This window comes from Pan paniscus, chromosome 8 (genome assembly GCF_029289425.2).
Source record: "Pan paniscus chromosome 8, NHGRI_mPanPan1-v2.0_pri, whole genome shotgun sequence".
Taxonomy (NCBI): domain Eukaryota; kingdom Metazoa; phylum Chordata; class Mammalia; order Primates; family Hominidae; genus Pan; species Pan paniscus.
The window spans coordinates 108,163,362-108,178,239 of NC_073257.2; the positions used below are offsets into that span (position 1 = coordinate 108,163,362).

The 14,878-nt window shown below is 43.6% G+C and overlaps 1 protein-coding gene across 3 annotated transcripts in view; it reads right to left on the reverse strand.

Moving 5' to 3' along the window:
• BLNK (B cell linker) overlaps positions 1–14,878 on the reverse strand; it is a 134,867-nt gene that overhangs the window by 67,128 nt on the left and 52,861 nt on the right. The window contains exon 1 of one of the 3 annotated variants that reach the window (XM_003825406.6): positions 14,585–14,829. The exons of 1 other annotated variant lie outside the window; for it this stretch is intronic. In XM_003825406.6, coding sequence (XP_003825454.1) covers positions 14,585–14,631 — 47 coding nt within the window. In that variant the 5' untranslated portion in view covers positions 14,632–14,829. Of the gene's footprint in view, positions 1–14,584; positions 14,830–14,878 lie in introns of those variants that run through there. One more of the 3 variants, XM_003825407.5, reaches the window with a different exon arrangement.

Here is a 14,878-nt window from a genome sequence, read left to right on the forward strand (position 1 = left end):
GAATCACTTGAACCCGGGAGGCAGAGGTTGCAGTGAGACAAGATTGCACCACTGCACTCCAGCCTGGGCGACACAGTAAGACTCCATCTCAGAAAAAAAAAAAAAGAAGAAGAAGAAGAAGAAGAAGCAAATAGAGTTTATAAGCTGGCATCCTTGGATCTTCAGGCTTGAAACTTCTGAATGTTCTTTAACCCTTTCTCTCTCTCTTTGACTCTTCATCTCACATCTGTAGTCATAACAAAAGGGTGAGGAACAGCAGCCAGGTATCAGGAACAGCAAGTGCAAAGGCTCAGAGGTGAAACTGTCTGAGATGTTTCGGGTCCAGTGAGCAGCTGAGAGTGGCAGGAAAGTAGGTGTTGAGAGGATGTTTACAAGACAAGGATGAGACCGCTGGGAGCAGAGACAGATAGTCAAGGGACCTGTTAGGCCAAGGAGATGGGGGGTTACAGGCTTCCTGCTGGAAGCCCTTGGAGACCTTTCCTCGGGGTGTGTCATGATGAGGGTGGAAGAATGGAGGAGGATCTCGGCCCGGGACAGCGGTGGCTGGGACACCAGTATGGAGGCAACCGTGCCAGGCCCAAGCCTCGAGCTCATGACAGCGTGGTACCAAAGGCAATGGAATAACACTAGGAGTGCCCTGTGGGCCTCAGCTGTGCGAAAGGACCAACAACTCTCAAAGAGGACATTACTGAGACAAAGTGCCATGTTGGCCATACTGGAGCCTGAGACAAAGTAAATCAGCAGGACTGATTCTGTCTTCATCTAAAATTCCAGTAGTTTCTTCATCATGGATTTCTGGGCATTCATTTTGATTTTTAAAATATTATATTAAATACTATTTGTATCAATTTATTAATGAGGGTTACCCCTTAAAATTTAATGTCATGATTTGCTGTTTTATACATGACTCGTTTTGTTTTATTCCACAAATATTCAGTGTGTACACACTGGGCATGGCACACGCAGGCCACAGAGCTAACCTGAACACAAACCCGACCCTCTTGTAATGCAGGAAAGGGGCCCCTTTCACCACCTTATCACATGACAGAAACCTTTTGGCCTATGTGAAGCCAGGGGACAGATATAGGCAGACCGGAGAATTCTCTGATTCACACAAAACATCCTCCTCTCAGGTCACTTCTGTCTTAAAGCTGAAGTTTTCAGCCACCAACCCATCGTTTTGAAGCAGCATGATACTTTTTAGTGACTATCCTGCTACTTGCAGGCAGCAGGACTCCTATGACAACTTCTCCCCCTCCACTCTTTCTAAAGCCTTGTCCATTTCTGGCACCGGCTTCCTAATGCTCACTTCCTCCAGCCTGGCCTTGCTATGAAATAACAGGAATTATATTTAGATTTGCGAATTCAGCACTGCAGGCTGCTTCCTTCTGGAGAGTGAGCTCATGGTGGAGCTGGCAGAGTTTTGACAGCTTTGGCAGTCCCTTCCATGGTGTGATAATGTGAACAAGCCCCTCAAGGTCGAGTTAGTGGCCTTCTCCTCCATTTCGCAGATGCAGATACTGAAGCCCAAAGAGATCAGAGATCATGAGTGTCTCAGACTATACAGCTGACTCCGAATTTTGCCTACAATTAAGGTAGTCACAGAAATTTGGAAGTGAGAGAGACTTTGGGAATATCCTGGGTCAACCTCCTCTTATGCCAAGGGAGGAAATTAAATTCCAGGGAAATTTTGTGATTGCCCTGAGATTAATTTAGTTGAGGACTCCTCCAACTCTTTTAGTCATACCTGTTCCTTCCCCTTCCACATAAGGCTTGAGCCCCCTGCTAGAGAAGGTGGGGGGGTACCTCCATGGCCAGAGGTAACCCCCACCTTCTTATGCCATAGTTCAGAGCTGTGATTATAGTACAAGCCCTGTAAGCCATTGCTGAAAGAAGCGTCATGCATGCCAGTGATCAGACTTGGAAAATCAATAACGGTAAAAGCCAGCATTTATTGAGCATGTACTATGTGCTAGGTACTTTGTGTGCATTATCTCATTAACCCTCACAACTACCCTGTGAGGGAGGTCCTATTATCCCCATGTTTATATTGTGATAAAAAACACATAACAAAAAATTTACCATCTTAACCATTTTTAAGTATCCAGTTCAATGGCATTAATATATTCACATAGTTGTAGTTATCCCTGTTTTTATAGATGAGAAAATTTGACTCAGAGAGGTTAAATAATTTGCCCAGATCCTACAGCAAATAAGTGATAGAGCTGGAATTCAAAATCAGGTCTGATTCCAGAGCCTATGCTCTCAACCCACTCTGGATGATACAGGCTAACTTGTTTCAACTTGGCCCCTCACCAGGGCAGGCGACTGGCTTCAGCACCTACGTGCCTCTCTGGATACCTTCCTCTCTGTCGCTGGAGACAGCACCCATTCCCTCTACCAACCCAGTAATCTTTACTGTGACACATGTGCCCCCACCCCTGCCTTGCTATGGGTCCCCAAGGTTAGACATTTTGCTAGAGGGGAGCGTCAGCTCTTAAGGGCCTGTTTCAGACTTTGGGAGGAAGAGGGAGAGTAAAAAGAGGAAGGGACAGATGGCAGGGGAAATGGGAAGGAGAGGGGGTAAGGCACGTGGGAGGCAGGAGGGAATGCGGTAGCGGCCCTCTGGGGTCTGGAATGTGCTCAGAAGTAGGGTGGCTGAACAGAGCAGCTGGAAGGACGCCACCATAATCCATGCATCCTTTCTCAACACCCGAGGCAGAAAGGCCCCCTGAGGGTCCTGGAGTGGAGGGGCTGTGTTCCCTTACACACAAGCATCTTGCTGCCAGGGCTGTTTCTTACTATCCACTTATTAACCGTATAAAGTAATTTATAAGTTTCTCCAAACAGTTCACACCCTACCTTTTTTTTTTTTTTTTTTTTTTTGCTTGTTTCTTTTTTTTCCTTCTGAGATCTGCAAATATTTTGTGGTAGTCTTTGGCATGTCTGAACGGCTGAGCTTGGTTATAAGCAGTCAGAAATTGGGCTGACTTGGCACAAGCAGGAGTAGGGATGATTCCACTAATACCCTGTGTCCTTCAAAAACACTGGTAGGACTTACCCTATCAGAGGCAGTTATGCATCAGGCACACCACCCTGAGACTGATGAGATGGCAAGGAAATGATGCTATACCTGCCTTAAGAAGTTCTTAGAAGCTTTGTCACTTGATTTGACAGCTGAAATTGGCATGGCCCTTCCCCTCTCTGACTTTAGGGGCCAGTGGTCCTTGGGGCCTCCAGGGATACAACACTTCTCTTTCCTTTAGCACATTGGAATGCTTGCTGGACTCTGCTCTCACCACCCACCTGGCAGAGGTCTTGAATAAAGGAAAACTTCCTCATAAAACTACATAAAAGCAGATTGCAAAAACCAAAAAAGTTAAGGGAGACTCCCGTGTTCATAGATGACACAGACTCTTGGGTTTGGAAGAACACTAAGAGGTCATGTCATTTAGTCCCTTCACTGTGTCTGACTCTGATGTGCTCATTGTTCTGATGAGGTGCTGACAGCTGCACCGTGCATGTGTTCACTGTCTGTCCTCTACCAGCATAAAAATGCAAAACTGACGTCTCTTAAATCGAACCAGCTGCCAATAGGTTTGTAAAACCAAGCGACTGAGAAGTAGTTCTAGTCATGTTTCTGAAAATGCAATTCTACATAATTCCAGAAAATAAAAGTGTCTTAAGAATTTGAATATGTTCTTTTAAAAATTAACTTAATGGGGGAAAAAGGAACTTTGGCTATATCTATATGGCATGATATATATAGTATTGTCATCTACTTGTCCTGGCATCCATTTCTGCAGGTAAAAGCAAAGATATTTTCAGGAAGTAAAGAGTGATTTTGAGGGATGGCATTCAAGAACTCATATATTGAAGAAGTTTGACCCAGTTAAATTCTTCTTAGCTCTGAGAAAACAAAGATATTGGGAATGTCTTGTATGTAGGGGTAGGGGTGAAAGGAAGAATTGTAATTCATTAAAAGCATCTACAAATGTTTGTCAATAATACATTTAAATAAAAACTTTGAAACAATATCTTTTTTTTTTTTTTGAGACAGGGTCTCATCTTTTTTTTTTTTTTTTTTTTTTTTTTTTTTGAGACAGGGTCTAACTCTGTCACCCAGGCTGGGGTATAGTGGCGTTATCTCGGCTCACTAAAGCCTCAACCTCCCTGGCTCAAGTGATCCGCCCACCTCAGCCTCCTGAGTAGCTGGAACTACAGGCATGTGCCATCATGCCCAGCTAATTTTTTGTATTTTTTGTAGAGACAGGGTTTCGCCATGTTGCCCAGACTGGTCTCAAACTCCTGAGCTCAAGGGCTTTGTCCACGTCGGCCTCCCAAAGTACTGGGATTACAGGTATGAGCTACTGTGCCTGGCCAACAATATCTAGTGGGTCAAAAAAATATATAATCATGGGTCCCCAAAATACACTCGTTTATGGTAAATATAGGAAATTGTTTAATTATCAATTTTTAAATTGTGGTACAACATACATAGTGTAAAATTCACCATTTCACCCATTTCAAATTGTACAACTCAGTGGCATTTAGTAAATTCACAATATTGTGCAATCACCACCACTGCCTAGTTCCAGAATATTTTCATCACCCCTAAATAAAACCCCAGACCCATGAAGCAGTCATTAGCAATTTTAAAGCAGATTTTCAAAATAATTTACTTTTGAGGTATTTTCATGAATAGCTTTTGTTTTCATCATGCTAAGAGGTTGTTAATAGAATTTACCCTAATAGGTAGCATCGGGTATATTAAGCCCAATCATCTAAGATCGGTTTGGCAACTGTGATGATCTTCGAGTATGAAGATGATGTGAAATCTGAAGTCCTGCCATGGTAAAAAAGAGAACTCTGACCTTGAACAGGCTGTAAAGATCATCTAAAAGCCAAAACAATCATATATATGTAGAGAGTTCATTTTTTTCAATGATTTTGTATTACATTTGCCATTTTCTTTTTTGAAATTATAGTTCTCATGTTTGTATGTGATTCTCATAGTTATTTGCACTACAATGAAATACTCTTTCCTTCCTAGTATGTTCAATATTGAGTAGGGACATTAATACACTTTTTATGCTTAAAAAATTATTTTTCATAATGAAGTTTTTATACTTTGAACCAAGTAAGATTGTAAAATGAAGGGGTAAAAAATGGAATGGGGCTGGGGGTCATTTCACTCTAGGTACGAGCTCAGACTTTCTTGTCTTCTACTCCAAGCACCCTTGGTCATAGCCTCCCTCTGGGGAACTCCCGTTTACTTAGGTGTGGTCTCCCACCTCTGGCCTTTCCCTCCTTATCACCATGTTCCTGAACAATGATCCATTTATCCAGCTAGACTGTTGATTGAACCACCTCTGCGAGTGGGTAGGAGAGCTCTCTGCCCCCTTGGTCTGAGTTGGTTATCAGATAAATGAGTCCTGCGTGGGTGCTAGTGACAGATGACTCAGTGCCTGAACCTATTACACTTAATGATGTTTAATTTTGAACCAGAACATTGAGACACTGCCATATCCCAAGTAGATGCCTCTCTAACAACACAATCCAGGGCACCAGGGAAGCACAGACCAGGAGGAAGGGGGCATTCATTGAGCTCTTACTCTCCGGTATACAGAGGTACTGTTCTAATACCCCTGCTTTATGTTATATATTATTGAGATATTATTATTCCCATTTTTCAGATGAAAAACCTGAGGCTAAAAGGGATTAAGTGATCTTCTCAAAGACCACAAGCTGGTAAGTGCAGAGCAAATGTTCAAATCCACGTCTGCCTGATTCTTTCTTTTCAGTAAGACAAGAACACCTTCCAAGGGCACCTCTTAAAATACCACGTTGGTGCTGTGTGCTTGGTCTGTATATAAGACCAGCTCTGCTCTTCATAATTATAACTCACTCTCAGATTACATGAACGATTGTGGGAGCATTCTTTGCAAAATATATAGCAGTAGGATACCAGACACACCTGAGTCAGTGTGGAATTCAAGTTTGGGCCTGGAACACACAATTGTCTGAAATACTGACAGCAGGAATCCTCAGAAGGCTTTCTGACTAGTAAGTGACTGCTTTTTTAATTTTAAAACAAACGTCTATGAAAAGTGAAGAACAAAGCCTGAATGTTACATTGGCCAGTAAATTACACAGGCAGACATGGAGGGGTCGTCTAGAGCTTGAACAGGTGACCTGGCCTCTCTGGGCCTCACCTTTCTCACCTGTGGAATAAAGGGGCTGGAGAGGTGTCCTTTCAGTCCTCGCAAGGCGAATCTCTGTGCTTCTCCATGGAAGCCTGTCTCTGCACATTGTAGAAACAGGCAAGGCCCGAGTCCTCATGGAACCCCCGACCAGCACTGGCTGCATAATTTCTGGGGCCCAATGTAAAATGAAAATGCAGGGCCCCTTGGTCGAAATTGTTAAGAATTTCAGGACTGCAACAGCAGAGCATTAAACCAGGCACAAGCTCTGAGCACAGGACCCTGTGCGACTGTATGGCCACATGCCCAGGAAGCTAGGGACCTGTGCTGCGTGTTCCCTACAATGTGTGAAGGAAGGGAATCTGGAGTAGGTCTGGGGCCCCCAGCCAGCATGGGAGGCAGGGATGCTCCTGGGGTAATGAGAGCCTTCCTTAGGAAACTGGCCAACAGAGAAGTGTGGCTCAGCAAACAGTCACCACATGTCCCTCAAGCTGGCTTCTTTGTCTGGCTTTTGAAATAAGCATTGAAATAGCCATGCTGGGCTGAGGGAAATGGTCTGTTTGGAGGCCTAGACCACAGTGCTGCAAAAGGGTTGTGAAGACATCAGGTTAAAAAATAAGGCTGCAGGTGTAGCTTCCGGTGGACTCCCTTTCAGAAGGGAGGTGAAGGGCAGGACAGGTAGGAAAAGGTGGTGAAATAAGGAGGAGGAGGGGCTTGTGGGGAGGGCTCTTTTCTTTTTGGAACAAAGCACAGGGAGGAAGGAGGTGAAGTCAGACTTTCTTGCTCATTGCTGGATGGAGACAAATACGCCAGTAATGAGGAGGCTCAACACACAGTGAAGAGGAGCAACCTCCTGAGAGAGGGTTTCCACCGCAGCAGCCAACCCCAGTGTCCAGTGTCAGCCCAACACAAAAGCTGCTTCCCTACAGCTGTGATGGGGAACCCCGAGGTCATGTGGGACCTAGAGGATGGCAGCCAGCATCACACTTCAGGGTTCTCTGCTCCCTTGATCTGGAGCAGGGACTTGGGTAGGGGCTGGAATTCCACCCCATCAGCAGGTGAGGCCCATTTCTGGAGCAACAGGTGAAACATACTCTAAATTCCTAATAATGTGCATGGTTCCTAGGGGCCTAGGAAGCCCAGCATAAACGTGGAATGAAAAAACTAAGGCTGCCTTTGAGCTCTTAAACCTCAACATCTGACAGAGCAAACACAGAGAAGCAAGGTCACCCTCAAGAAGCAGAATGGCCCCAAGTCTGTGAGATTTAAGGGGGACCTGATGGAATGTAATCACCAATCCAGAGACACAGGGTGTCCAATGGGAGGCAGTAGTCGTACCTCTCTGACCTCCAATCTGCAGAGACGGAGTCTTGGTTAGGTGGACTTAAAAGGCCTCCTCAGTGAGGCTCTGTCTATAGTGGGCAAGAGCACCACAGCCCTGCAAGCCTAGAGGCAGGATTACCCAAGAGCCTTGAGCATCTGACATTACAACAGACAGCGCTCTTCTGAGCACAGGACCCTGGCTCCTTCCCATAGACCTCCTCTCATCATTCCTAATGTGCAGAACAATCACACAAAGCGTTTCCTGAGATCCAGATACAATCGAAACCAATTTAAAGAGTTATTTTGGAGGGGGGCGGGGAGACATAGAAATGCTTAATAGAGCTGGAAAAAAGTCTTTAATGAAAAAGATTGAACCCTTAAAACCTACCCATCGGTTTCAAAAAAATATATACACACTGGCCACAGGGAGACCAGACAAGACAGGGTGAATCCTGCTCCAGAAACTCTCCCAGCTCATGGAAGGATTATTCCAAATACATGCCTCTTGGACACTGCCACAGAATTTTCATATATAACCAAGAAGATTAAAGGATGGACAAGCAAATGCATTTCATCTCTCCTCCACCAGCTGCTTTGTCTTTTATCCAATGTCCTTAGGCAACATATTCTGCTCTAGGATAAGCACAGTGTGTGCACCTCTGTCCAGAATTTGGCCTTATTATTATTTTTTTTTTGAGACATGGTCTCATTCTTTCACCAGGCTGGAGTGCAGTGGCATGATCTTGGCTCGTTGCAGCCTCAACCTCCTGGGCGATCCTCCCATTTCAGCCTCCTAAGTAGCTGGGACTGCAGACGCATGCCACCACACCAGACTTATTTATTTATTTATTTATTTATTTATTTATTTATTTATTTATTTTTGTAGAGATGGGTGTCTCATTATGTTGACCCGGCTGGTCTTGAACTTCTGGCTCCAAGCAATCCTCCTGCCTCAGCCTCCCAAAGTGCTGGGATTACAGGCATGACTCTCTACACCCAGCCAGAATTTGGCCATTGGATCAGACTCACAAGCCCTTGAACTTCTTAATGGCTGTGTTATCACATAGTATGCTTTTTACCTCAACATTAAGAATTTCCACTCAAGATTTGCTCAGTCTACTTGAAGAAGTAGAAACAGACTATTTATTCCAAGATGATCTTACGTCCGGAAATCTTTTCCTGCTCTCACTTTTCTACCCAGGAGAGAGCAACTTATACTTCAATGGTGCATATAGTTCATGGGATCTAGTTTTGTTTGACACAGCTTCTTAAAAGGAACATCAAATTGAAATGCAGGCCTAAGGATTTATTGCCCCTCCTCTAGGCAATCCCTCGTCCAAACCATCCCAGACAGGAAGCCCAGTGTGATCTGAGCAAAGACCACAACAATGGCAAAGATATGTATTGCCTATTCTGAACTTTAAATACAGGTTGTCACTATAAGCAAATAGAAATGAATATTTGCTTATTGTTCTGAAGAGAACATTTCACTTAGTCTGAATCAGGGTTTCTCAACAGTGGCAATAGGGACATTTTGGGCCAGATGATTCTTTGTTGTGGAGACTGCCCTGTACAATGTAGGATGTTTAGCGGCATCCTTGGGGACTAACTACTAGTGTCTGTAACACTCCCCAGTTGTGACAACCAAATGTTCCCTAGGGGACAAAATTGTCCCTGATGGAGAACCATTGATTGAAATGATCCAGCTATGTCTTGCGGGAGGCTGGGGAAGGATGTTTCTGTGGAATCTATTAAGAAGCCAAAGAAAGCGAAGTGTTTTAATTTCCCTAGAACAAGCTATCCTTTAATTTTTCTCTCCCTTTTTGTCTTGCTCATGTAAGACCTTCTTTGAAAATGAACCAAGCTGATAAATTCTCCCAAGAACAGATGGGGTTAAATCACCTGTAGGGAGAAAACAAGAGATCGTCTGTAAATACGTGCCTGAAGAGTTTGGCACCAGCCCAGTTCTTTTCAATCCAGTAATCTAGGAGGCAGGGCTGGAAAATAACTGTGATTTGGTCCTTGGAAACCTAATCGATTGTGTCATAGTCCATTTGGAAACATGTTGTGTGAAGAGGAAGGTGTTGTTCAGCCATGGTACACAATCATTGGGTCCAGAAGAGAGGTTCCTCGGACATGTGGACTCTGGTTTAGGGTTTTCCTAGCACAGCCATGCCCAGAGTGGGTGAGGAAGTTGCCTTGAGTTTTCTTGGCTGATGACTCTGAAGTCCACTCGCACTAAGCCAGTTTCTGATAACGTGGCTCCCATGTGGCTTGCCCACAGGGAGAAAGAACCCTTCTCAGCTGCTCTGGGTAGTCCATCCATTGGTGTGCCGCAAGATGGTCCAGTTAAGTGGCTTCTCATCCAATGGGAGGCAGGTAGGCAGTGTGAGGGGATGGGAAACCAGACTGTCCAGGAAGTGGATCTAATCTCCACCACTAGATGCTGTGCCTCCTGCCTGTAGCTCCCCTGAACTTTGCCACCCCAGTTAAAAGGAGTTGGAACCACAAATATGAAGAGCAAGAGAGACAGCAAATGCCACTCAGCTTGGGTGGTTTGAGGTACTGGTGGTTGTGTTTGCTTTTTATTGACTTGGTATACTGACTAAGTGGCAAATACTCTTCTGGGAACTTCAGTCCATGTTGTCTCACTTGGTCTTCACACAAGCCTGTGAGGAAGGCATCTCTAGCTTCGTTTGGCAGCTGGGAAAACTGAGGTGTAGAGAAACTGAATGGCTTCAGCTAGTAACTGGCCATTAGAATCAGCCCTGTTGGGCCCCAATGGCATGGTCCTTCTAAATATATCAAGAAATATTTCCTGAGAGTCCTGAGATAAAATGGTAGCCTTTGAGAATGTAACATATGTCAAATGTGGTCTCTGTGCTTAAAGGATCACAGCATCAGAGCTGAGAGGGACTTTGGGAAATGTTCTCATTTTGTAGTTTGAATCAAACAAACATAGGGGACATGGGGGAGCTAATAACCTATCCGGGATGTTGTGGAAGAAAAGGAAAGAAAAGCCATATATGGAAGAGCCATAAAGAAAACCTGCAGGGTGTGGTAGGTGAGTGGGTGTCAGCTGAGGTGGAGAGGGAAAGGTGAGTCAGTGTGAGGGCTGACGAGGATACCATCGACCAAAACAGGGAGGATCTGAGAGACAGCTAGTTGTGGAAAGGTGAAAAGAAGGTGAATTTGTTTCTGAAGAACTGAACCAGAAAAATCAAGGAAGTAAAAACTCCAGTTGAAAACTCCAAACCCTGAGAAGAGAAGGCATGTCTCAGAATCCATTAGATAAGGTCTCAGTGAGACCCCTACCAGGAAGACCCAGACACCCACGGCAGGGTTCTGTCATGCTTAACATTATTAGTCACTTAGATGAACGCAGAGAAGGAATGTTTGTCACATCTGCAGTCCATGCAAAGCCAAGTGTCACAGATGTCAGAATCAATAGACAAAATAGTCAAAATAGTCAGAAAGAAGAAATGGAACCAACATGAAACTTATCAGGGATCAATGGAAAGTCCCTGTTTATTTTCAGAAAATCAATTACACAACTATAGAATTAGAATAACAACAGTAATGATATTAATAGCTACTATTTTAAAAGTCCTATAATCACTATGTGCCAGTTGCTTCACAGAAAAATTTATTTAAACCTTACAATAGCCCTACAACATTGGTACGGTTATTATTATCTTTATCTTACAGGTGAGGAAACCAAGGAGATTAGGCAATCTTGCCTAAAATCACACAAATCTTGATTTTTCTAATGGAAAAATGCCATACTCTTTAATCAATAAGATAACTGGGGAGACCCGATTTGACCACACTTGTGTCAAAGACCTTTTCTAGTTGTAAAAATGAGCAGGTATGTGTTTGTTTATGCTACAAAGAAAAATACACAAGCACAGATGATGAATCAATTGGGAGGTTATTAAAAACTAAACATTTCATTTTCAAGTTAGTTTTACTAATTTGAAAAGGGATATTTGCAAAGTGATTCAGGATTGTAAATTTTGAAATGTTCCCCTAGAAAGGTGAAATTTTTATGATCATAGGAATGTTTACTGTGGAACGATTGAAACCCAGCTCTAGCCAGGTTTCTGATCATATCTTTACCTTATACAATTAAGGGAAAATCATGGCTAGGAATCAACTAAAAGACCCTAAGTGTCTATGGACTCCTACTAACAGAGAAGCCTACTTTAGCAGGCCTCGGTGGGAGCAAAAACATGAGAATCTGTGCTCACACCTCTCTGGGGTCACAAGCAACTTAGCCATCTCACCTATCTCTATTCTTATACAGCAGAAACTCTCAAGGTGATGACCCATCCCCACTGGGTTCATCCAGAACATTCCCTTTCTTCTTCATTTTGAGAATTCCTTGTCTCCTTCCAATCCTGCATGCCCTCCTTTCCTTGGATGACTCTGCTTCCCCTCTCCTCCTAGTAATTCCTTCTGCTCCACTCTCTTTTCGGTCCTGGGAATATACTCCCTGGATCAAGGTCATTCCTTTCAGTCCTTTGGATGGACACTCACTGTCCTTCTATTTTTGTGGCTAAGAATTTGAGCAAATTCTCACCTAAGCCTAAGAGTATAAACATAACTGTCCACTTTTATGGTCATCTGGTGCCAAATAATTACATGGTTAATCAACCTTCAGAATTGATGTCAACCAGTCAGGACAGAGGACACAAATCACAGGAGGCAAATATTTCATCTATTGACTCCTCACCATCCCATCTATCTAATTATGGAAAAGAGTTAAGATGGTGCTTCGAGCCCATTGAGTTTACAATTTCATTTCTTTGAAAAGTTCCGCGTCAACAGTACATTTTACCATAACAGGATGATTCTATAAAGACAACTGAGTAATCAAGTGGAAAAAAAGTTACTTTTATGTAAGCAGATGAGTGTAGTGTATGATTATCCATGGTATAATTTTGGTTTTCTATCCCATAATCTATGGTTGTATATTGCCCATCAACTACTCTGTGATCAAGGTGGACTTTGTCCCAAAGGGAGGAATCATAAAATGATTTAAGTTCTAGCACCTTTACTTAAATTCCCATCTGGATTCCCTGAAAGAGAATGCGTTTCTGTACAGTTCTACATTATGGAATATGTCTGGAAAAAAAAAAAAAAACATTTGGAATCCTCCTGTTCATTCAGAGGAAGGTGCCTAGTTAGTTTCTTTGCCATGTCTTTCTGCCCTCTCTTTCCCTCTTCCTTCTCACTGCCATGTCCCAAGTCCAGGCCTACAACCCTGGATGCTTGGGTTACTTAAGCGCTCCTCCCTCCCACCAGATCCCTGCCTCCAGTGTCCCTCCCACTCCAACGCATCCTACCAGGCTCCTTTAAGCCTACTGTCATGACATTGCTAACAGCTAACAGCATAACCTGTTCTCCAACTCCCTATGGTCAGGGCACTCACCATCCTTTGCAACCTGGACCCACCTTATTTGTCCAATCATACCAGGACCTTCAGGTCCCACATTCCCTACTCTTTAGTTTCCGCTGGACAGAAAACTCTCCTCACCATCCCACAAATGGACCGTACTTGTGTTAAGCTTTGAGTGACAGCCTCTGTATTTCCTCCCTCCCAGCACATAACATGTTTCCTCCAATTCTCCAGTATTTTATAATTTTACCCACCTCTCAAAGCCTACCTCTTAAAAGTATCTTCTCTATGAAACCTCCTCCTGCTACTCTAAGTCTCTTCTTACGTTCCTTCTGTTGCTTACAGCTTCCATTGTATCACCCCCGCCCCTTATGAGGGTGTAGCTATTTGAGACCAAGGGCAAGAATGAGGTGCCTTCTTGTCCCGTCCGTGCTGATCACACAGCAGCACTCAACAGCATGTTCTTGAAATGGTTGAACACAGCTGATGTTGCCTACTGATCCCAGATCATTGATGCATTTCACATTACCTTTTACCAAGCACCTCCTAGGCATAAGACCTGTATTCTACTGTGAAGGGTTGTCCCTCTGCCAATTCCAGACTTTCTCTTAAATATTGTCTCAAAAGCTTCAATTCTCTGGCTCATTGTTATCTGTGATTACTTGTCTGCTACATGCGTCACATCACCCCCTGAACATTTGGCTAAGTTCCAATATGTAGTCAGAATAGAAAACACTCCCTGAACAGAGGGGAACATCACACACTGGGGCCTGTCAAGGTAGGGGACTAGGGGAGGGAGAGAATTAGGAGAAATACCTAATGTAGATGACAGGTCGATGGGTGCAGCAAACTACCATGGGACGTGTATACCTATGTAACAAACCTGCACCTTCTGCACATGTACCCCAGAACTTAAAAGTATAATAAAAAAAAAACTGTTAAAAAATGTGAAAAAAAACCGCACTCCCAGAACTTTAAAAGTTCCAGTCTCTGAAAGCCATGATGCCCTTACAATGAGACAAAAAGAAGACCTTCAAAAGCAAAATTTGGGGAAGTTGTCTTTTCCATAGCTCCTTGACTCACGCCCATGGGCCTTCTGGTTTATTCTTTTTGAGAGGCTTGTTATAGATATCGTTACATTGACATGAGGGCATTGGAAAGACAGATCTAATCCCCCCAAACACACTTGTCATATACACCCACAAAATAAATGAGACAATAAAACAATGAATAACAAATGATTACAGCTATCCTTAAAATTAAATAGTAACCTGCAATAAAATGGGTGAGGACTCAGTTTAGAGAAACCCTTCCTTAGAAAAGTTGGTTGCATTCAGATTCTAAAAGTTGACCTTCAGTAGAATCTAAGCCCTTGGCATTTGTTTTATTATCTTTCCAGAGCTTTACACTTTATTGTAAGAGGCAGCTAAAGCAAGTCTCTCTTGTTCCTACACATTTCTTTAAGAACTCAGTCCACTTCCCTATAGCAAGTGCCACCCAATGCTTTCCCTAAAAGCTCAGTCCAGTTCCCTATAGTAAGTGCCACCCACTGGAAACTAGCAAAGCATTCCAGGATTTCAGTATTTCTGAGATGCCATAAGAGCATTGGGGGTAAAAAAAGGAGATGAAGAAGGGTATTGGATGGGGAAAATCTTACCTCAACTTCTGACTGGCGGGGACGGTTATTTTATTAAGCTTGTCCATTCTGTTTGGTAATTGTAAGAGACACGAATAACTGTCCAGTGGTCACGTCAGCAGTTCCTGGCCCTCCTAGGGAGCAGCATGGTAAGCCTCTGGTCTCAAGGGTTCCGGCCACTCAAGTCTGATTTCTGAGAGTGCAGGCTGCTGGCAAACACCCCTGCTCTAGGGAGAAGTAAAACTTGCCCGAGCACATAGTCAAGTTTCATGTTTCTACATAATCATGTGATCTGGATAGCCAGCCAGCTTGGTG